A 23,541-nucleotide genomic window follows, 5' to 3' on the forward strand; every position below is an offset into this window, starting at 1 on the left:
TTACGTATAATGAATTTTAAGCAAAGCAAAAGCTTCAGACGGATTAGTTGCCAGCTCCTTTCTCCAAAATCTCGTTATAGTAAGTTTTGCCACCAACATCACCTGTGCTACAATAGTGCGGCAATTAGATGGAAAACATGTGATTCCCAAGTTTACTAATGCCAGAAAAAAGCATAGAATCCATGAGTAAAGTACTCACTGGAAAAGAAGTCCTCAAGAGAACAAAACTGAGGCTTAAAACACAATTCTTATTGAAAATTACATTGCAAGTACAAAAATTGACAATGCCCTCTACCTTGCACAATAAAATCATGACAACGTTGCCATACAACCAAGCATTGGCACATCCTCACCCAGTCCCCTGAACTGTCCCAGATTGTGGGCCCCAGACCCCTTATGGTTGCTAAGTGAGCAATGAATCTGAGGGACAATTTAGTAAAATCTGAATGTACACCACTAAAAAAATGGCTAACGGATCTAGCTCCGCTCATGGAATGTATCCCTCTGGACGATGCAGCATATACAGGTATGTTGACCAGACAGACAGATTCACTGAAGTCAATAGACAGAAAGTTTTTCATATTAATCAATTCATGAACTGTGCTATCATACGAGTGATATATATGCTACAGTGCCCTTGTAATAAAATTTATATTGGAAAAACAAAACCTCAATTATAGTGAAGGAAATAAGTATTTAATCCCCTGCTGATTTTGAATGTTTGCCCACTCACAAAGAAATGATCGGTCTAAAAATCGAATGGTAGGCGTATTGTAACACTGAGAGACAGAATAGCAACACAAAATTCAAAAGAAATGCATGTCTAACAAATTATGCACTGATTTGCATGTTCATTAGGGAAATAAGTATTTGATCCCCTATCATTCAGCAGGATTTCTGGCTACCAGATTGGAAGCAGTCTCTTAAAGGGAGTGCTGCTAATCTCCTTTTGTTATTGTATAAAAGACACCTGTCCACAGGAGCAATCAAACAGATTCCAAACTCTCCACCATGGCAAAAACCAAAGAGCTGTCCAAGGATGTCAGGGACAAGATTGTAGACCTATACAAGGCTGGACTGGACTACAAAACTATCCCCAAGCAGCTTGGTGAGAAGGTGACAGCAGTTGGTGCAATCATTCGCAAATGGAAGAAACACAAAACAACTAAACAACTGTCAGTCTCCCTAGGTCAGGTGCACCATGCAAGATCTCACCCCGTGGAGTGTCACAAGATCATGAGAACAGTGAGGAATCATCCCAGAACTACACGTTAGAATCTTGTCAATAATCTCCAGGCAGCTGGGATCACAGTCACCAAGAAAACAATTGGTAACACACTACGCCGACAAGGATTGAAATCCTGCAGTGCCCGCAAGGTCCCTGTACTCAAGAAAGCACATGTCCAGGCCCGTCTGAAGTTTGCCACTGAACATCTGAATGATGCAGAGGAGGACTGGTTGAAAGTGTTGTGGTCAGATGAGACCAAAATTGAGCTCTTTGGCATCAACTCAACTCGCCATATTTGGAGCAGGAGTTTTGGCCATATTTCTCCTTTAAAAAAGAAAAAAAAAGTCTCTGCTAAGGGCTCCTCTGTCTCTAAATAAGCTACTGGAGGTCCATGAAATTTCTCTACAAATCTTACATTTCTGAAATTTGTAGCTTTCATAAGGCTAAGCAAACATCACCACATTTAGTCCTGGTGATGTGCTGCTCCGGGACAGATTGCTGAATTTTGGGAGGCAAAGAAAAGTGCTACATGATGTTTTTTTTTCTTTTTTTTTTTTTTTTTACTCTTGGCTGGCAAGACAATAGAAAGCCAGCTAAAACCCTTGATACTAAACAGTGCCGCTGCTTTTATACCTAGAACCAAGTCACCTACTTATATCTCTTAACAGTCACAATTGATAATGTTAAAAATGTCAAAAACCCTTTTTGTAGGCCCTATCTTCTTTGAGTCAGGTCTATGCTGTGAAAAACAAAATGTTTACTGGTTATGATTGTAAACAACATTTTGGAGTTGATTTACTAAAACTGGAGAGTGCAAAATCTGGTGTAGCTGTGCATGGTAGACAATTGGCTTCTAACTTCAGCTTGTTCAATTAAGCTTTGACAAAAAAAAAAACTGGAAGATGATTGGTTTCCATGCAAATCTGCAGAAGACATTGCACTCTCCAGTTTTAGTAGATCAATCCCATTGTGTTGTTGTCCACAGTGTGCAGCAATTAGTTCCAAATGAGTTTCTATATTACTTTTTCTTGAAAGTCACCACAAACAAAATTTGAGATTTCAATTCCTAAGTTGACAAAAACGGGAGCTGTGAGAGGTAAGAGGTTTGTCCCCATACTGCTCCCTGGAGGGATCATAAATAGTAGGAAACTTACCTGTTGACATTTTGTCATTACATCCTAGTAAACCTTTAATTAGATGATTTTGGAGAATAAAATACAAACACAGTTCTAGGTATGATCACAATCACTAAAGTTGTTATCTTGCCTAGTGGTAGTATACTTTAAACACCATCCTATACATATATATACTGTAGATGCTAACTTGGAAAGCATGCATACTTTTAGACCATGGGCCACAACATAGATGACATCAACCTGCTCTGTGACCCAGCTCCCGCCTGTCATGCAACCCCTTTCCCTTGTCTCTGCTCTCAATATTCAGTCAATTAATGATTCAATGCACAGGGTAGCTAAACTAATTTCCAGGACAATGCAGCAGATAAGCAAACACTACATTTTTTATTAAGGAAACCAAACAATAGTCTAATGGCTGAATTCTGTTCCTCCTACAAAGACCCTAGTTCTGGCTACCTAAGCCTTCTTAGCTTTTTAAAATAGCGCACAGCCTGTTTCCTTAAATGGTAGCTATATTCTCATAGCCTTAACGCGCACTGTTAAGCAGCTCTGTATGTTTCTCAACCATTTAGCAGTAACATGTTTTGCCATGCATCCATAGTTGACTATTCAGCTGAACCATGTTCCTGTCACTTTGATTCTCTTAGCGGATTCCAGTCTGGTGTTGGTCCAGTCAAATACAGTGTTCCTCAGGGCTCAATCTTGTGTCCCTTACTTTTTAGCATTTACCTGTTTCCACTTGGCCAACTGCTTAGATCACATGGGCTCAATTATCACTTCTATGCTGACGACACTCAGATATACATCTACACTAAAACGGATTCTACTTTGACTGCTTCTCTCCTAACTGTATTTGTTATATAAAAACTTAGATGGCATATCATTTCCTTCAATTAAACTGTGAAAAGACTGAAGTCATGCTTATTGGCACCCCCATCAATTGTGTAATGCCAGTTCTAGTAGCCTATCTATAGATAGCACTGTACTTGAGCTTCAGTCTAAATTGAAAAGTCCAAGTGTGATATTTGATGCTAGTTTAACCTTTTATCCACATGCACAAAATGTTATCAGAACATCTTTTTTCCTCTTGAGAAAAATTGCTCGACTACGTCCTATCCTATCGTACACTGTAGCTGAAAAGCTGATCCACACATTTGTGTTCTCCCGACTTGACTACTGCAATGCTCTACTCGCTGGTGTACCTAAATCCACTATTATCGACTACAAGATGTACAACATTCTGCAGCCAGAATCCTGACTAGGACTGGTACAAGTGACCATATTACCCCTATCCTGGAGTCCTTGCACTGGCTACCCATCAGGTTACGTAGGCTTTAAAATCCTCTTGCTCACCTAGAAGGCTCTTCATGGCTTGGCACCCCATTATCTGTCCTGAACTTTTATCAACTTACTATATACACACTGTAAATTCTACACTGCAATCAGATTCACGTTTTGCATGCCGTAGTACATAATCCGTGGTTATTCCAGAATGCTTTTGGCAATATAACTTGGAGTTTTAAAGGCTTTCAGTAATATAAACTGAAGTTTATTAAAATAGGCACATACATACAAATAGATAATTACAGTTATAGACAGTATATTCCACTCACCTGGTGGAAGATGAGGGCCTGAGAGATGTAGCCCCAGCTATGGCTTGGGGACAAGTAATGCAGGCACAGGAGTAGGATTAACATGAAGACTATGCTGGCAGAAGCATAGATTGGTTGGATAAGGAACATCATGATGACACATCCCAAAATCCCAAGAATACAGGTGTACCAAGTGAAATACCGAAATGTTGGCCTGGATATGTGTAGAGAAAAAAATGGGATATAGTTGTCAGGCTACATATCATGTTATAATAGATCATACTTTGATAAGACACAATGAATTATATGTTTAAAACATCGTACCATCTGCTATATGTTCATTTTAGATTGTGCTGGATGTTAAATTTTGTTAATTTGTCATGGATTAGGACACATTAATTACCATTTTTTACCAGGTCCACTTTATAATGATCTGAAGAAGATCATCATCTAAAACTGAAAACTCATTCTTAGGTCAAATTTGGTAAATCAGAGCATTTGATATACTAATAGTTTTTTTAGCGATTCCTATGCCCATGTCACACTAGTGATCCTGTTGCTGACATGAACATACCAAAGCCAGGATTGCTTAAATGTGGGAAAAAACACTCACTTCGATGTGCTGCTTACCTGCTGGTTGGAAGAGCAAGACATTACTCCCTAGCTGCCGAAAATGCTGTAGAATGTAATTCGCCAGTGATGGAGTCCTCACTCTTCCAGTCGGTCAAGGAGTGACACATACATGGTAGTGATTGTTTCACAGCCTCGCTGTGTCGTGCACAGCATGTGTCACCACCTGGCCATTAGGAAAGAGACCATAAGGCTCTGGATTATTTTCCAGAAAGGGTGGAAACCTGTGCCTAGAGAGCCTGCTGATGGTGACTTCTCTCCAGCAACAAGATCGCACTGCAACATAGGCCTTGGTACTTCTTACCCACTTGGTTGGTGAACTCCATTCTCACTATGGTTTATGAAAGTAGAAACATGTAATAGAGATTATGCAGGCTGCCATTGCTGAACTCTTCTTATGAAAATAACTGCCTGTTATGCTGACCCAGAGGTTTTAGTACATTTGCTGTAAAATTTTATGTGGGTCAAAGTTCCCGAAAATACTAGAGTCCATTAAGAACCTAATAATACCCCTCTTCTGGGGACACCACTCTATTTGTCCTAGTGACCATTGTTACTAGGACTGAAGATGGGAAAAAATCTAACATTTTGAGATATTACTGGATTTGGAATAGTAGGAAAGGTTACAATGGGGACACTTGGTCCTTGAGACAGAAAGTGAAGGAAAATCTCAATGTAGCACTCACCCCCAGAGGGGCTTCTGGAAATAACCCAGGTCAACCTCACCTGCTCAGAGGCTGCCAGGCCCATCCACCAGTTCCTGAGCACACTGACAAAATTCAAGCTCAATTTAGAGGTGTCTAATTGAAGATTTTTTGCAGCACTTGAACATAGGTAGGTAGAGGGATGAAGGTGAAGGATGCTCTGAAGCACATGCAGGCATTAAAGGACAGGCTCTTGGGTAAAGTACCTCAGTAATAACCCCACGTATAGGATATAGAGAGGAAAGCCAGCTAGTCAGAGGCATGGCAAGAGCAGTCACAGTCCCTGTAGCATCTCTGGCATCTAACTCTCAAAGCATAGGCATACCTGGAGCCCTTGACAAGGTTCTACTCACAATATCCAGAGACAGCTTCCAACCAGCTTCCCTGTTACAATCGTCTGTAAAAAGGAGCCTACTGCAGCCCGGCTTCCCAAGGCAGTTTCCTCCAGCAAATTCTTATCAATCCATTCTCCCTCATACAATCACATGCTGAGGTCTAACAGCAACAGCTTTATAGAATCATGGGCTGTCTCCCAGGGGCAGAGGCCCCAGGAAAAAAGAGCTCTGAATAGACTCTCCCAAACATTTACCTTCACCCCAGCCTCACCTTCTGGGCGCTCCCTGCGAGGGATTGGCTGAGATCAGATAAATATTCATAGGCCAAAGACTAATCCTACTATTCTATTTCTGGATGTTTTTTCCAGAGTTAGACAGGAGCAATGAACCTCCTGGTTTGGGGAAAGATCTGATCAGACCTAGAACATAGATTGCTACTCGGCTGAGTACAATAGAGCTAAAAACTAAACTTATCCAACTTATGGCAGGGTACTACATCCCCAAGGGAACACAGGCACCTTTTGATACATTTCAAATAGGATCACATTCATTGCTCCAATGCACATCCCAAAAAGTGCTGAATTTTCTGTGTTTGATTACCATCTCCTTTATACTCAAATATGACAGATTGGATTGTCTATTATATGGACTTCTGAATTTGACTCCATCTTTAAGCTAGACTCTGCAGTTCTTGGAACTCTATAGGCAAGCAAAGAGAAGACTAAATTCCACCAAAGTTACAAAAGAAAAGCGATTCATAAAACAGTTTTTCTGCATACAAAGCACAAGAATAAACAAATAAAACATTAACAGAATGATGAATAGGTCTGTGAATGACAGGGAGGTTCTAGTCTGTACAAACAGCTAACTTTATATAAATAATGACATACTCTCAATGCTGTGAAAATATGCACTATTCCAGCAAACAGTGCAGACACATATATGAAAAAAGCTTTGCATACATTTCTGGAAGGAGATAAATACAAAACTAGATTCAAGTACATCAATGGTCCCAATGAGAAGCCGACCGCAGCATGCATTTTTCTTGTAATAAGTAATAATACTGCACTTCACACCGAGTCTGATAATAAAACCTTAATTTGCATATTTTAGCACCAACAGCGCTCGCAATAATCCCATGATTATATAATTAAGACTCATCTTTAAATCTGTTCTTTTCCCCACTCTTTTGAGAACCTCAGATATTATTTGACCCTTCTTTCTACTCTTCTTTCTGCTCACTGACTCTAAAAGGAGAATCAGTCTTGAGAAAAATGCTTCAGTATTGGCCATTTTAAGAACATCTCTTTCAGTATCTCCTCCATGAAAAGTGTCAACCTGCAACAGGATTTGGTCATCGATGAAGACTCTGGTCCTAAGCTAACTACTAATCAGAATACACTCTGTCATGTGATCATTGCTATTATATAAATTAAACTTGTCAACCACTGTAAGGCTCGGCATAGACTGTTTTTTTTTTTCCATTAAGCCAGCGGGCTAAACGGAAAAAAAAACGAGCAGATTCCTTCATCCACCTCCCCAAGGTGGACGGAGGACTCTACCCCAAAGGGACACTGGTATTCTGACAGCGGCACTGATCGGCAAAAATTTTCCAGCGCGTTTGTTCATTAGAAGTTGATATAACAATTGTTGAATGGTCTGTTGAACATGCAGTGGCCACACAGATCAATATTCAGTCGCTCACTGCTGAACCAGTCACATTTCGATGCGTCTATGCCCAGCTTAAGACTTGGTAGAACTGCCATTGGATGGTTAGTGGCCACAGGAATAAAGGCAATATCATGAAGAAAAGTACTTTTAGGGTTTGTTTACACTTGTGGTTGGGGAAGAGGGTACTAGAAAAAAGCAGCTACGCATCGTTTTTAATACCCCCCAAAATCTCTACTCCATAAAGGAGAAATTTGGGGTTTGTTAAAAAAGCAAACTTACATACTCACCTGTATGCTGCAGCACTGATCTGATGCTGCAGCTGTACCTCCTCTGCTTCTCTAGCATTCACTGGAGTGCCAGGCTTTGGCTCCCAGCTGCACCCTGAAAGTTAGAGACTGCTGTCAATCAGGCAGCTGGGTGGATCCTGACAGTATGGTCGGGATCCTTCCAGAGCCAGGAGTGGCTCTTTCATAATATGCTAGTTTGCAGTACATACTAGCACATTATGACACTACTTTGCAGGAGGGCCTATAACTGGCAACAGACAGAGCGAAACTTCAGAGGACAGGGTGATCACTCCAGAATCACAAATAGATCTGCTGCACTTGAAACACCAGTTTTTTTCTCTATATCTTCTTCTTCTTCTTCACAATTTTCTACACAGCATCAGAACAACCATAGATGGCAAAAATGTCGCCACCATGGTAATGGATCACACAATCACTCTCCTCCTGCTGCACACCCACTTCCCACCCCTTATTATCAGATTTGTGGGGATATAGTTGTATCCTCTGCCCCACAAACTCCTATTCAGGTTACTTATCACACCAACATGCAACATTCTAATAATATGAGTACTGCCTCTCCCCATACACAGACTAGTATTTTTTTTCGCCCAATAAGGGGCAATACAAGCATGCACCAGGGAGACATAAAAACCTTTGTGAAGAAAATGTCAAACCCCAAGCCACATTAAATGTCATCAATTTATCTTCTCATCAACTATCAGATGACAAAATTAATCTCCTTTCTAAGGGTTTGACTTTTTGTCCTGATCAACCCCTGGATAAATTTGAACTTATCAAATATTTGCATCTTTTTGCTCGCAATCTAATTTTGAAGAGCATGTATGCCAAACAACCACATTCCTCTAATCCTCCTTCTGTGGGAACGGATGACCGAGCCATTCTTGACGTAGTCAGCCTTTTAGAAGAAAGTGAATGCACTGATCTCATTGATCAATTGCACATTGAGTTCTTACTTCAGACAACTAATGAATCCTCACCATCTGCTTCCAATACCCATGATACTTCTCTCAAAAAGAATCTGACCAATTTCCCCCAATTAGTTCCAATCATAATGTAGCATCCATTTTAAAATTGGTCTCAAAGGAGATCTGTGCACTCCAGAATACCAAATCTGAAATGAGTAACCTCACTCTGAAAAAGTGGCATTTAGAATACTATCCAACAATCATAGTATCACGATGAAACCCTCCGACATGGGGGGCAATATCGTTTTAATGGACAATGACAAATATGTTGCTATGTGCAAGGATATCTTATCCAATACAGACTGGTACAGGGAAGTGCCCAGATCTCTTTGTGATACCTTCAATAAGGAGTTCTATCACCTTGTTGATGAGGCCTACCACAGCAGAGTAATTTCCAGAACCATCTGGGAATTTGTCAGAACCAGTTTTCCCAGACTAGCCACATTATATGCCCTTCCCAAAGTGCATAAGAATCAAGCCAGTCCCACTGGTAGACTAATTATTTTTGGCAGACAACCTCAGCCGGATGGTGGACAATTATCTCAGACCTTTTGTTTCTAGTCTACCTTCCTTTATTCCTGAAACCATTGACTTGCTTCAAATTCTAGAGGGAATTCATGTTGATGCAGATATGGTATTAGTCACCATTGACGTTCAGACTCTCTACAGCTCAATACCACACACCAAGGGATTGTCAGTTATTTATCATGTACTTTCCCAAAGAAGTCATCATGATTTTGCTATGCATGAGTTGATGCCCTTGATTTTATACTTAGGCATAATGTTTTTTCCTTGACGGCTCCCACTACCTCCAGGTGCAGGGCATGGCTAAGAGCAAATATTGTGCCCCTTCCTGCACCAATCTTCACCTGGGGGAGTGGGAGTGTCAACTATTATCCGATGATCATTTTTCGATGTATGTGGGCCACATTATTTCATGGCACTGCTACATCGATGACATTCTTATTCTGTGGTACGGACCTACTGATCTCCTACACCAGTGCTTGGCCTTTATGAACAATAATGAATACAACCTACATTTTACTATGATGTGTAGCCTTTCTGATGTCACCTTTTTGGATGTTTGCATCCGTAAGGGTGCTGATAGTGTCCTGTCTAGCGAACTGTTTCATAAACCTACTGCAGGAAACACCATTCTCTATGTGACTAGATTTCACCCTAAACCCCTCATTATGTCTATACCATACAGCCAGGGGCGGACTGACAACTCATGGGGCCCCCGGGAAATAGGGGATCATGGGGCCCCTGTGTCCTTGCCCAAACTCAAAAAAATTTATGAAAAAGGTACCAGGGGCATCTCATGGGGCCCCCTACTGACCCCGGGACCTCGGGCAGTGCCTGAGTTTCCAAATGGTCAGTCTGCCCCTGCATACAGCCAATATCTACGAACAAGACAGAATTGCTTGGACGATATATCATATCACAGAAAGGCTGATCTGTTACGATCACGCCTACTTGAACGAGGTTACACCAATACCTCCCTAAAGAAAGCCTACAGACGGGCCTGTTCTATAACAGAGATATGACAAATCGGAGTCCACCACTAGAATCATCACAAAATATTTGGCCCAACACAATCAAATAAGGCAGATCTTGAAGAGGTATTGGTGTTTACTTACTATGGATCACTCGCTAGGCACTTTTGTGCCTAATGAACCCGCTATTATCTATAGACGAATTCCATCCTTGGAGGAAAAGCTCGTTCATAGCGAATACCTGAGAGAATCCAAAGGTGACCTATACAAAAGAATGGGAACATTTCAATGTGGGTCCTGTGCCTACTGTTCTTTTATGGACATTAGACCCCACGCCAACCTTCACAATGGGATGATTTTTCGTCCCCGACATTATGTCAACTGTAAAACGTCGGGGGTGGTATATCTTCTCACCTGTGAATGTGGTTGTTTCTATGTAGGGAAAACCAAACTGGAGTTCTGGAAACGTATGTACAGACATTTAGCGACCATACGTAAACAGGATCCCGATTTCCAATTAGGGAGTCATGCTGCTCATGGCACACACAGCCCTACTATATGCTTTTTGGCATTAGACAGGATCCACTTCAGATCCAGAGGTGGTGATTTCAACAAATCCCTCCTCCAATGTGAACTGTGGTGGATCTATACTCTCAACGCCACTGAACCCTCTGGCCTCAATGAGGCCTTTAACATAAAACCATTTCTTGAGGGCTTCAGATCGGGTGGCCGTGAATTAAATATGTAATTACAGTAATTGATAATAATCTACATAAGGGCCTTTTTTCACTGTATGTTGCTGGTTAGATCTCTTGCATTTACATGTATGTATTATGGGGTATGTGTTGTCACCATTTCCATATGCATTGTTATTTCTGTAAATGTTTAGACATCTCTGTATATGTTCCCAGAAACATCATTGGCCAGATTAGAGGATATCTTCCTTCTCCCCTACCTATATAATACCCACTACTCAGTCACTTATTCTATGACTTCGTTGCTGAGCATACCTCTGCTGTGACTATCATACTGCCATGACCAGGTATTTTGTTAGGTTTGTTCCACCTTTCCCCGGTTGCTTTTTGCTGTACCCGGATACCCTGTGACACAGATGTATACTTTTTGTGGACACCATTCACTCTATCTCAGTTGCCATATATTTTATTGGGATACTTTGTGATACAGACATATACTCTTTTCTGACACAATTTAATATTTTGTTTACTATGCGCTCTACAAATGTCAGCTCCATGACACAAGTTCTGTGGATTTAGTCCATCGCAGCATCTTTACTTTATTATTACCTATCATATTTTCAAAAAACCTTGGTCTGTAGCTCAATATATATGGTTACTGGTTTGGTGTGCCAATGCTTAGTTGCTGTTTATACTTCGCATGTCCAGGGATCCCAGATCACATGTGATGTACCTGTGTGGTAGGTGTGTGTCCACTCCTAGAAACATCACTGGCCATATTAGAGGATATCTTCCCTTCCCCCTACCTATATAACACCCACTAGTCATTTATTCTGACTTCCTTGCTGAGCATACCTCTGCTGTGACTGCTATGACCGGATACTTTAAGTTTTTTCACCTTACCCCAGTTGCTCTTTGCTTTACTGGGACACTCTGGGGTTTATTTACTAAAGCTGGAGAGTCCAAAATCAGACTCCCTTCTGCATAGAAACCAATCAGCTTCTAACCTCAGCTTGTTCAATGAAGCTTTGGCAATGAAACCTAGAAGCTGATTGGTTTCTATGCAGAAGTGAGTCTGATTTTGGACTCTCCAGCTTTAGTAAATAAACCCCTCTGTGACATAGATGTATACTCCTTGTGGCCACCATCCACTTTATCCCAGTTGCCCTATGCTTTATTGGGATACTTTGTGACATAGATATATATTGTTTGCTGACACAATTTAACATTGTTTACTATGTGTTCTATAAATGTCAGCTCTAAGATACAAGTTCTGTGGATCTAGTCCACCGAGTATCCTTATTTTACTATTGCCAATCCATAATATTTTCAAAAAATCTTGGTCTGTATTTCAGTGTATACGGTCACTGGTTTGGTGTGCCATACCTTAGTTGATGATTATACTTCATATAGATTAGCCTTTTCTTCTGGTGGTGCCCCACTGGAATCCTTGCAGTAACCCTTTCAGAACTGGAGATGTGAATTTAAAGATCTTGCACTTATTTTGGTTAGACTGCCTCTGCTTTGGGGATGTCTATTTTTGAATCAAGTTACACAGATACACCTACTAATTGTAAGTTTTTGCAATTATGGAGGCATATGCTTACAAAACTCCCCCCTCCCCTTCCCCTTGTCTCTTTCCCCCGTTTCCTGCCATGCTATATATCCATTTACAATGTGTATATATGCTGTAAACTTGACTGTATGTAATTACTGATATGACATTATTGTTTTGTAGCATCATTATACCTGTAATACCCCCTGAAGAAGGAACTCCATTCTGAAACATGTTGGGAATTATGGGAAGATTTTATTATCGCCAAGCAAGACATGAATCTTTATTGTTGTTTTTCTAAATACACTTAGATATATGCTGGCTTAATTAACTGGTGTATCATATTGTATTTTACCTTTTTTGTTCCATTGGCCATATTGTTGGCATTAATAATAAAGATTGAATACGGGTTTTTTAAAAAAAATATATTTCCTGTTTCATATCCTCTGCCTCTAAAGTCCCCTGGGGAATCCTTTAACCTTTTAATCGCCTTTCTTTGTACTACTTTGCAGGAGGAATGTTTACTACCAATTTAAAGTCTTCAGCCTCTTGTAATCCCTTTATTGTGTAATCTACACAGTTTGTACATCTGACTCCTATGGTCTGTAACAGTTGTGAATTTCATCATAAAGTCTCCAATTAATAACTTTTGTGTTAGGAATGTGTCTTCAGTTTAAAACAGGTGACATTGGCAGTGTATAGGTTAAGAGATCATAGCTCATCTGAGCCAGGATTATCTGCACTTTTCAATCAGCAAACAAAGTCCAAGCAATGGGTGATAGATTGCGAGAGCTTTTCTGTGTTGTATCTCCTGTGGTTCTCACCTGTCCATAATCAAGTCTATAGTAGGGCAAGCTCCTGCACAAGCTTTTCCTGCTGGGAATACATGTTGTGACAAGCCATTGGCAAGGAAGACCCGGGAAATGATGATACAAAAAAAAAAAGAGGTTTTCCTCATTAATTAGGTGAAGTGTTTTACTGTGAATGTATTACAACAAAATGAAGAAGTACCAAAACTACGATGAGGCTGGATTCACACTTCTGCATTACAACAACAATGTAATGTATGTGACAAGTGTTGTTGTGCTATTTCTCTTTAATGCCACCAAAATGCCATAGGGTAGTGTATCTACATTGTAGTGCGCACAACAGTGCATTGCCAGGTGTCACAAAGAAAAGATCATGTGCAATTTTAAGCGCATCAGGGTGCACTGACAGCCCATTCATTTTCAATAGGCTTTACAAATGCACCATGAGTTAACTTGAAACATTATATGTGTTAACGCACCACAAATATATAAGTGGACTCTTAAGATATTTATTTCCAGGTATACTGTAGATAAATTACCATTTTTAATATAGTAATCTCAGTTCTGTTTTTGGGAATTCAAGCTCCTGGACATTAGTGTCACTAATGGTTATGACCACTGCAATAATAGCAGGTATAAGACCAGACACAAATATTGTACCACCAGCCAGCAATAAAAACCTAAGTAAAGAAAAGACAAACCATCAAATTATTACTTTTTAGTGGCTAACTAAAAATGTTTAAAATGCAAGATTTGATGGGGAAACTAAACACCAACTATGCACAAGAATGAATGCCCATCGGGTTAAAAGCAATGGAAATAATGCGGCAGACATTGAGACAGCACTTCTACAAACCAGACCACGTGTGTGGAACATACGAAAACACTTGTAGTAAAAATGGAATGAAGTAGGAAAATCTATTCATTTCATGTTGGATAGAAAGGAAGGATTAAAGTCTGTCAGGTTTTTACAATGCCTGTGTCTCTGCTGGGGAGATTTACTTTACTTCCTGTCAGGACAGATAGTGATGGAAAATCTCTCCAGTAAGTAGTGTGGGGAAGGGTTAGAATTTGTGACAATGAGTTTACTGAGATTCATACTTTCTGTTGCATCCTTTTCTTGTATAGGCATCACAGGGACAAGAAGTGAGGAAAAAAATCTCATAGTCTACAATTCTAACAGTGAAAGTGGAGTCATCCACCTGGCTGTACTATCAGGCAGGGCTGTGTACATCTCACAATACAAATACATTGGCAAGTGAAAAAGCTCCCATCTATGTATTTAGCTGTTTGCCTGGCATTCAGCCTTAGCAGTGCTTCATGAGTATCAGTAAGCTCAGGTATGCTCAGATGCCCTTCCAGAGCTCACCAGGAAACTGTTATCTGTAAAAGGCCAATCATCTGCAAATGGGGCATTCCCCGGCCAAGAGCCGCACTTATAAAAGCGGTGTATTAATGTGCAGCTGCGTGGCCAGAAATGCCTTGACTACAAATGACTGGCCTATTACAGGTGCTAGCATCCTGGCAGGCTTGGCAACATGGTTTTGGAAGAACATCCAAACATGCCCAAGCTCATCGCTATTCATGAGCACTACTGCAGCTACCCACTGAACTTGGCAAAGCTAACACTTTCTAAACAAAGGGCCAGTTCACTTAGATTGGGTCATTAGGATTTTATGGGAACAGACTGAGTCTGCCAGTGAGAGCAGAAACTGCCCTGGTGTTGTTGGAGGTAAACAATGTCCCAGCCTTGATGGTCAGTGGGAGTAAAAATGTTATGTAGTGCCCGTGGTCATTGGGGGGAAGGAATAATATCCTATTGCTGGTGTCGGTGGTAGGAAAAGTGCCCCATCATTGTTGTGTCAGTGCGAGAAATAGTTACCCATCATTGGTGTCAGTGAAATAGTTACCCATCATTGGTGTCGGTGAAATAGTTACCCATCATTGGTGCCAGTGAGAGAAAAAGTGTCCCATCAGTGGTGCCAGTGGGAGAAAGAGTGCTCCATCACTAGTGTCAGTGGGAAGAATAGTGTCCCATCACTGGCACAAGTGGCATTAATAGTGTCCCATCACTGGTGTCAGTGGGAGGAATAGTGCTCTATAATGATGTTTGGTGTCAGTGGGAAGAATAGTGCCATATCATTGGTGTCAGTGGAAGAAATAATGCCCAAACGTTAGTGTCAGTGGAAGGAATTGTACCCCATCAATGGCAATAGTGGGAGGAATAGTGTCCCATTAATGGTTTTTGTCCAAGAAATAGTGCCCCCTTCTGGCTTGAGTGAGAGAAATAATACCCCAAGAGCTGGTTAAATGCTAGATTCAAACGCTATATCTTAAAAACTACAAATCATGAGTAAAACCAGATAAAAGCTTTTAGAAAGCCTGTGATTTGTTTCTGTTATTATCATTCATAAAAAGAAATAAAATTAATCTTCAAACCTTACTGTGTCTCTGTGCTACGCCATACAAAACCTGAGATTAATGCTCCATACTCTCTGCAAAGTATTACTCATAAACATATAAAGGATACGTTCACCTTAAGGGAAAAATAATATATGAACATATTGTTGCAGCAAAAAATGTGCATTTATTATTTTTTACCCCAGAAGCCTGCAAAGCATTACACCCCTGATCAGCAGAATACGGGTGCAATGTCAGGCTCCTGCAGACACTTACCCCATCTTTTTGCTAGTACTTCTATAGGGCTTTCTATTAAGAAGATGGAAGAAGTAGCAATGAACTATGAGGGGGCTCATTAGCACTCTTGTAGTTCATTAAGAAATACAAGCTGTCTGCCACAGTGGTAGACGGTACTTGTAGTTTCTTCACTCACAGATCCCTGTGAATGAATTAAGTGGCTGTATGGGCAGAGCCTTGCACTGCTGTTCCAATTTTAAAATGTGACAGTGGCTGCAGGGGAGAGGATTACTATCTGCTGTCATATGAGATATGGGTGTAACTTGTAACATGTTATAAACATGAACTTGTTTTTTTAAATGCTAGTATAGGGCAGCAAGTTGAGGACCACTGCTTTAAGCAATGCTGTTGCTTGCTAAATCACGATAAAAGGTCATTTAAAGCTATAGCCTGACTGGGTGTTCAAATATACCCTTACTAGGGTTGAAGTGATTCAAGAAAGCTGTTCAAAACTTAATAAATACATTGTTAAAGCTGCTACACTTTTTTATTATTATTATACAGGATTTATATAGCGCCAACAGTTTGCTCAGCACTTTACAATATAATGGGAGACAATACAGCAACAATACAGTTCAATATAAGAGGGTTAGGAGGGTCCTGATCCTGGGAGCTTACAATCTAGGAGAATCTTTAAATTAGGGTTCACAAGTTGGTGTGAACTCCATGCAAACAGCTAAACACAAAAATGGAATACATATAAAGAACCTTGAATGTCTCTCCATGCAGTCTTTAGATTTAAACAGCTCTGCCACACAGCACAGCATAGTCCAGCCAAGGATGATTAATTTATTTCTTCTGCAGTTCAGTAACATTTGCAGGTCTCATGCCTCCCCCAGCCTATGACTGGGCAGTGAATTCGAAGCAGCAGTCTGATAAGCTCCTCTGTCTGCTCTCTCCTCCTATCAACATGTACCGTGCACTGCCACAAAATTGATTGGCTTGCTGTCCTTCTCTTCCCTCTCCCAGGATGGGCTTGTTGTCCTTCTCTTCCCTCTCCCAGTCTAAGTTCTGGTATTCAGGGACTGTAAGTAGCTAATACAATGCCAAATTCAGGTGTTTACACTTGCACTGGAAAAATACATTTAATAGTATATTAAAAAATACGGAGCTGCATTAATTTATGTTGTTCATATTTGCCTGCAGTTTAGCTTTCACATTAAAGTTGTGCCCATGTGTATAGGAACTGAAATGCATGCAGTTTCGGAGTGATGGTGCAGGTATTTAGGGGTTAAAACAGACAGTGAGGAGGTGGCATAATTCCTCCTCACTGTCTGCCAAATGCCCTCTGAGGAGCAATCCACCATGAATTTCTCTTCATAGGGCACATAAAGTGTTTAGGTGCATTCACACTTGAACGTTTTGTAGCTTGAAGCTCCAAAAAAGCTCAAACGTAAAAAAAATCAATTCTCTATGTTGACTGTGACCGCGATCAGATGTGAACAGGCACCATAGAGAACAATTCATTTTTTAAGTTTGAGCTTTTTTGGAGCTTTGAGCTACATAATGAGGAAGTGTGAATGAAGCCTGTGTGTGTTTTTGTTTTTTGTAATGGCACAAAGAGGCCGCAACAGAAAAAGTGAGGCAATTTTAAATGTCCCTTTAGATTGTAAGCTCTCATGAGCAGTACCCTCCCAACTGCCTTGGATTGTATTTTAACCACACTGTCTCCCTTTATTTTGCATAAACTGATGGCACAATAGAACACCTGTATAATATTAATATGACATTGAGCCTGGGTTCACATATATGAGGTGCGGTATATCACATGTGATTCGCACAGGAACCGCACCACATTCCTGTGCAAATCACATACGATTTGTGTGCGCTGTGATTGGAGCCGTACATTTTGCATGGTTCTAATCGCACCGCACCCGAACCACAAACATGCAGGACCCTTTTTTGGGTCCACACTAGAATCGGATCGAATGGGTATTCACACCTATGCAAGCCGATTCTGCACATCGCACCACGTTTTGTGGACCGCTTCCGGGGTGTTGTTAACTTAACATACACACCCGCAGTGTTCGCATGAATGGGGTGTGATTCTGATGCGGTGTGGAATTTGCACAGAAAAACGCTGCGAATTCTTCACCACATCAGTGTGAACCAGCGCTGTATGGTACAAGCTAGATCTCAAACATAACTGCAAGGACAATTCTACTGATCGAACGACTTGATTCCGGGCAATGCCTTATTGTACTCGTATTGAGTTTACATTTCTCTGACACCAACACATTTACCCAAAACTCAAATTTTTTTCTTTTTTTTCTTTTTTTTTCCCTACTCACCCTTTTCTTTAAATGTCACCCTGCTGCCTTTTCCACATGTGGCTGCGTGCCAGCATGGTCTTTTTGTATACAATTTTGTAGAAAGCACTTAGCAAATGCAAATGATTTGTGTTGTTCTTTTCACTATTATTATTAATAATAGTTCTCTTTAGAACAATGGAATATGGAATAATGTGCCCCCCTTTCTATTTTCCTCCTGCTCTCTTAACGACAGCGCTTATTTTTGTGTATGACACCTCAGCTGGAGCTTGTGACATGGTAGCAAGCAGGCCCTGACTATTAGAAGGTAATTGCAGAGGAGGGAAGAGGTATTGTTCGTAGTGTGAAGGAGGTCTCCCTTACAGGGAGAAACACACAGGCCAACAAAACTATTTAACCCTCTTAATCACAGGCCCATGTTTGAGGGAAATCTGAGTAGCGATAACGGAAAATGGTGGTCTGTAACAAAATGCATGAACTAACAAAGGAATGAAGAGAATTCCTAACAGGAAAGTTATATATAAACCCTACCCATATATATCTAATAGTTTAGCAAAAAAAAAAAAGATGCATAACCCTGCATGACCCTGCCGATGATCAAGTCTTGGTGAAGTATACAAGGTTGGTGCTAATCAAGGAAGCTACGACTTACACATTATATGCCGAGATGCTAATCAAGTTGGTGGTCTAGCTATACAGCTGACAGAAGGATCGGGCAGGGTGCAACACAAGATTACACAAGACATGCAGACAAAACCTAATTCTGATTGTGGAAGACAAGCCCTGAGCAGCTGGTGGAGAAAACACAGCCTTATTTGTTATTCAATCCAGATTACTGTGACAGACGGATGGTCTGCCTTTGTCGAAAGTTGCAGACCGTACCTATTTCAGCAGTGAAACGGTCCCTCAACAGGCTTTAAATTGGCCATGCACTGTTAGTGTAGTGCTATCCTCGAAAGGGCAGCTGGATTTGGTTGGGTCCCCGTATGCTTTGGATGGCCAGGCAACATGCATTTTCCACACTTGTGCTTTCAGAGTCAGTAAAACAGTCCTTGAGCTGGTTTTTAGTTGTTTTTATAAGGGGTTAAGAACTTGGATGGGGTCTAGGGGTATATTGGATGACGAAGAAACTATAAAACTTTGAGGACCAAAAATGTACAAGATGTAGACAAAAATCAGCCACAGTCTTTTTAAGGAGCACTGAAGCCGCTCTGGTGTACCTCCTCAGACCCCGGATAAATCCTCCTCTTCACCCAGCTGTGCTGATGGTATCCCTGAGCTAGGGGATCCCAAGAGCTTGCAGTTAAGCCGTCCCACAATGAAGACTAGTTGCAGACCACCCTCTCCCTTTATCTGGTCCGGGGGTGTGGGAGTACTCACACTGTCCTGTCCTGTCAGTGTGGTAGGTTGGTAGCTGCTTTCAGGCCTTTTGCTGGGCTGCCTCCTTCTATGCTGCTCAGGATGTCCTCCCCAGGAGACTTTAGGCAGTGAAGATGCTCCCGCCCAGCAACCAGCCTGTAGGTAGGCTCCCCTCCCTGGGGCCCCCTCCCAGGCTCCACACTCCAGATTTCCTCTCAGTCCATCTTCCACCAGACTCCCCTCTCTCCCCAGGCTGTCAGAAAACACTGACATCCACAGCTGTCAGAATACACTGATCAGTGGCTGCAACCATTGATCGAAAGCCATTTTCCAACATGTACCTTCAACAGAAGTCAATCAAACAATCTTCTGTTGAGCGGAGGCAGCCATACACTAATAAATATTCTGATGGTCCCTGCTGAACTGGACAAATTGTGATCAGTGTATAGCCAGCTTAAAGTCCAGCCTATTCCTAACTAAGCTTAAATCTTCTCCCCACACCCCTCTTCTAAACTCTATTCTAGCTACCCTGTGAAAGGAAAATCACCCAGACCCAACGGTCGTAAAGGTGGTGGGGTTGGTCTGCTCCTGTCACCACTGAGCACCTTCCAAGTCCTCCCAAACCCCCCCTCTCTATCCTTCTCCTCCTTCGAGGCCCACTGCATCCGACTATTCTCCCCAGCCCCCCTGAGGATTGCTGTCATCTACCAGCCTCCTGGACCCGTATCCCACTTCCTTGATGACTTTTCCGCCTGGCTACCCTTTTTTCTCTCCTCCGAGCTACCCACCATCATCCTTGGAGACTTCAACATCCCTGTCAACATCAACAACCTGGCCACATCCCAACTCCTCCACTTAACCTCCTCTTTTGCACTCACACAGTTCATACAATCCACCACCCACTCCGACGGGAACATCCAGGACCTTATCTTCTCCCATCTCTGTGCTCCCCACAACCTCCCAAACACCCCCTTCCCTCTCTCTGGCCACAACCTTATTACCTTCTCTGTCTCCTCGTCCTCAAACGCCTACCCCTCCAAATGTCAAACTATTACCAGCCGAAACCTCCGCAACCTGAACCCTGCCCCCCTCCACTCTACAGCTGACCAACTTTACGACAGCATCCTTCCCCTGTCCTGCCCCGACCTGGCCAAGACTGCCTATAACAACTTGCTGTCAACCGCTCTTGACTCGCTAGCGCCTTTAACCACATGAAACATCAGACCCTGACCGCTCCAGCCCTGGCAGACTGATCATACCAAAACTCTCAAACGACGCAGTCGTGCGCTGGAGCGACTATAGTGCAAAACCAGATCCCAACTAGCATTCACCCGCTATAAATCTGCCTTCCACACCTACACCTCCTCCGTCCATGCTGCCAAACAAGCCTACTTCCTGACCCTCATCAATACCCTCTCCTCCAATGCTCTTCTCTACCTTCAACTCTCTACTTTCTCCACCCCCACCTCCACCCAGCACCTCACTCACCGCCCTCGAGATTGCCAATCACTTCAAACACAAGATTGACACAGTTTGCAGGGACATCACCGCTGCTCAAACTTCCTCCCCACCTACAGTTAGGCCCATATATATTTGGACATAGGCACAATTTTAGCTTTTTTCAGGTATTTACCAAAACATATTAAAGCTATAGTTATAGTTAGTTATAGTTAGGAATTACAGCTCTGAAGAGTATCCATCCCCTCTTTTTCAAGGGACCTAAAGTAATTGGACAATTGAATATAATCATAAATAAAATGTTCAGTTTTAATATTTTGTTGAGAATCCTTTACTGGCAATGACTGTCTGAAGTCTGGAACCCATGGACATTACCAAAGACTGGGCTTCCTCCTTTCTCATGCTTTGCCAGGCTCTAACTGCAGTTGTCTTCAGTTGTTCTTTGTTTGTGGGTCTTTCTGCCTTTTAGTTTTGCCTCCAGCAAGTGAAATGCATGTTCAATTGGGTCGAGATCAGGTGATTGACTCAGCCATTGCAAAATATTCCACTTCTTTTCCTTCAAAAGCTCCTGGGTTGCTTTTGCAGTGTTTTTGATCAATGTCCATCTGTTCTGTGAAGCACCATCCAATCAATTTTGCTGCATTTGGCTGAATCTGGGCTGACAGTATATCTCTAAACACTGCAGAATTCATCTGGCTGCTTCTGTCTTCTGTCACATCATCAATAACACCAATGACCCTGTGCCACTGGAAGCCATGCATGCCCATGCCATCACACTGCCTCCACCATGTTTTACAGATGAGGTTGCGTGCTTTGGATCATGAGCTGTTCCAAGCCTTCTCAACACTTTTTTCTTCCCATCATTCTGGTACAGATTAATCTTAGTTTCATCCGTCCAAAGAATGATTTCCAGACCTGGTCTGGCTTTTTTTAGATGGTTTTTGGCAAAGTCTAATCTGGTTTTTCTCTTCTTCAGGCTTATAAATGGTTTGCACCTTGTGGTGAACCCTCTGTATTTGCTCTCATGATGTTTTCTCTTGATTGTAGACTTTAACAATGATACACCCACCTCCTTGAGAGTGTCCCTCACTTGTCTGGATGTTGTGAATGGGTTTTTCTTTACCATAGAGAGGATCCTGCGATCATCCACCACTGTTGTCTTCTGTGGACGTCCATGCCTTTTTATGTTGCTGAGCTCACCAGTGCTTTCTTCTTTCCTCAGAATGTACCAAACTGTTGATTTGGCCACTCCTAATGTTGCTGCTATCTCTCTGATGGATGTGTTTCATTTTTAAAGTTTTACATTGGCCTGTTTCACTTGCATGGGCAGCTCCTTTGAACACATGATGTAGGTTCACAGCAATAGATTCCAAATGCAAATACCAAACTTAGAATCAACTCCAGACCTTTTACCTGCTTAATTGATGAAGAAATAAGTAAGGAGTAGCCCACACCTGGCCAAGAAACAGATTTTGATGCAATTGCCCAATTACTTTTGGTCCCTTGAAATAGAGGGGATGGCTGTTCTTAAGAGCTGTAATTCTTAAACCCTTTCTCCAATTTGGATGTACATACCCTCAAATTAAACCTGAAAGTGTTCACTTTCAGCCCATATCCATTACATAACAATAGCTTGAATATGTTTTTGTAAATACCTGAAAAAAGCTAAAACTATGCCTGTGTCCAAAAATATATGGACCTAACTGTATCTCCTCTCACACAGCAACCCCTTCATCAGCCCTCCCCTCGGTCTCACCGCTGTTCAGACCTCCACCCCACCTAACATCCCTCACACTGAAGCCCCCTCAACACTCCACTCCTTTGACCTTACTACCACTGAGGAGGTCACCAAGGTCTTCTCTGAAGCCCGCCTCACCAACTGCCCCCTCGATCCTGTGCCCTCACAACTCCTACGACCTCCCTCCTCCTCCATCCTACGCTCCCTCACCCACATCTTTAATCTCTCCCTCTCTTCTGGCGCATTCCCCTCCCCTCTGAAGCACGCGCACATCACTCCCATACTTAAAAAGCCCTCCCTGGACCCTACTGACCCGAACAACCTTAGACCCATCTCCCTGCTGCCATTCACATTTAAACTCCTTGAACGCTTAGTCTACAATCGCCTAAGCTCCCACCTCAACGACAACAACCTCTTCGACCCCCTACAGTCCGGCTTCCGTCCCCTACACTCCACTGAAACTGCCTTACTCAAACTCTCCAACGACCTGCTAACCACCAAAGTTAATGGTCACTATTCAGTGATCCTACTCCTCGACCTCTCAGACACAGTCGACCACCCCCTCCTCCTCAAAAAACTACACTCCCTTGGCCTCAGAGACTTCGCTCTCTCCTGGCTCTCGTTCTACCTATCACAATGCTCTTTCAGCATTACCTATAACACTACCACCTCCCCCTCACTCCCCCTCTCTGTTGGGGTCCCTCAAGGCTCTGTCCTCGGGCCCCTTCTCTTCTCCATCTACACCTCCTCCTTTGGCCAACTGATACACTCTCACGGCTTCAACTACCACCTCTATACCAACGACACGCAAATCTATCTCGACCCCTCACCTCACCCCCTCAGTCTCCGCCCGAATCACAAGCCTACTGAACGACATATCAGATTGGATGTCGCT

At 42.1% G+C, this 23,541-nt stretch overlaps 1 protein-coding gene across 1 annotated transcript in view; it reads right to left on the minus strand.

The window, feature by feature from the left end:
- LOC149460081 (solute carrier family 12 member 9-like) overlaps nt 1–23,541 on the minus strand; it is a 303,029-nt gene that overhangs the window by 42,775 nt on the left and 236,713 nt on the right. Inside the window, exon 10 of the mRNA XM_089680094.1 lies at nt 3,978–4,170. Coding sequence (XP_089536220.1) covers nt 3,978–4,170 — 193 coding nt within the window. The remainder of the gene's footprint in view (nt 1–3,977; nt 4,171–23,541) is intronic.

The sequence above is a fragment of the Staurois parvus genome, unplaced genomic scaffold (genome assembly GCF_062004578.1).
Source record: "Staurois parvus isolate SC_StPar_1 unplaced genomic scaffold, SC_StPar_1.0 ptg000235l, whole genome shotgun sequence".
Lineage (NCBI taxonomy): Eukaryota > Metazoa > Chordata > Amphibia > Anura > Ranidae > Staurois > Staurois parvus.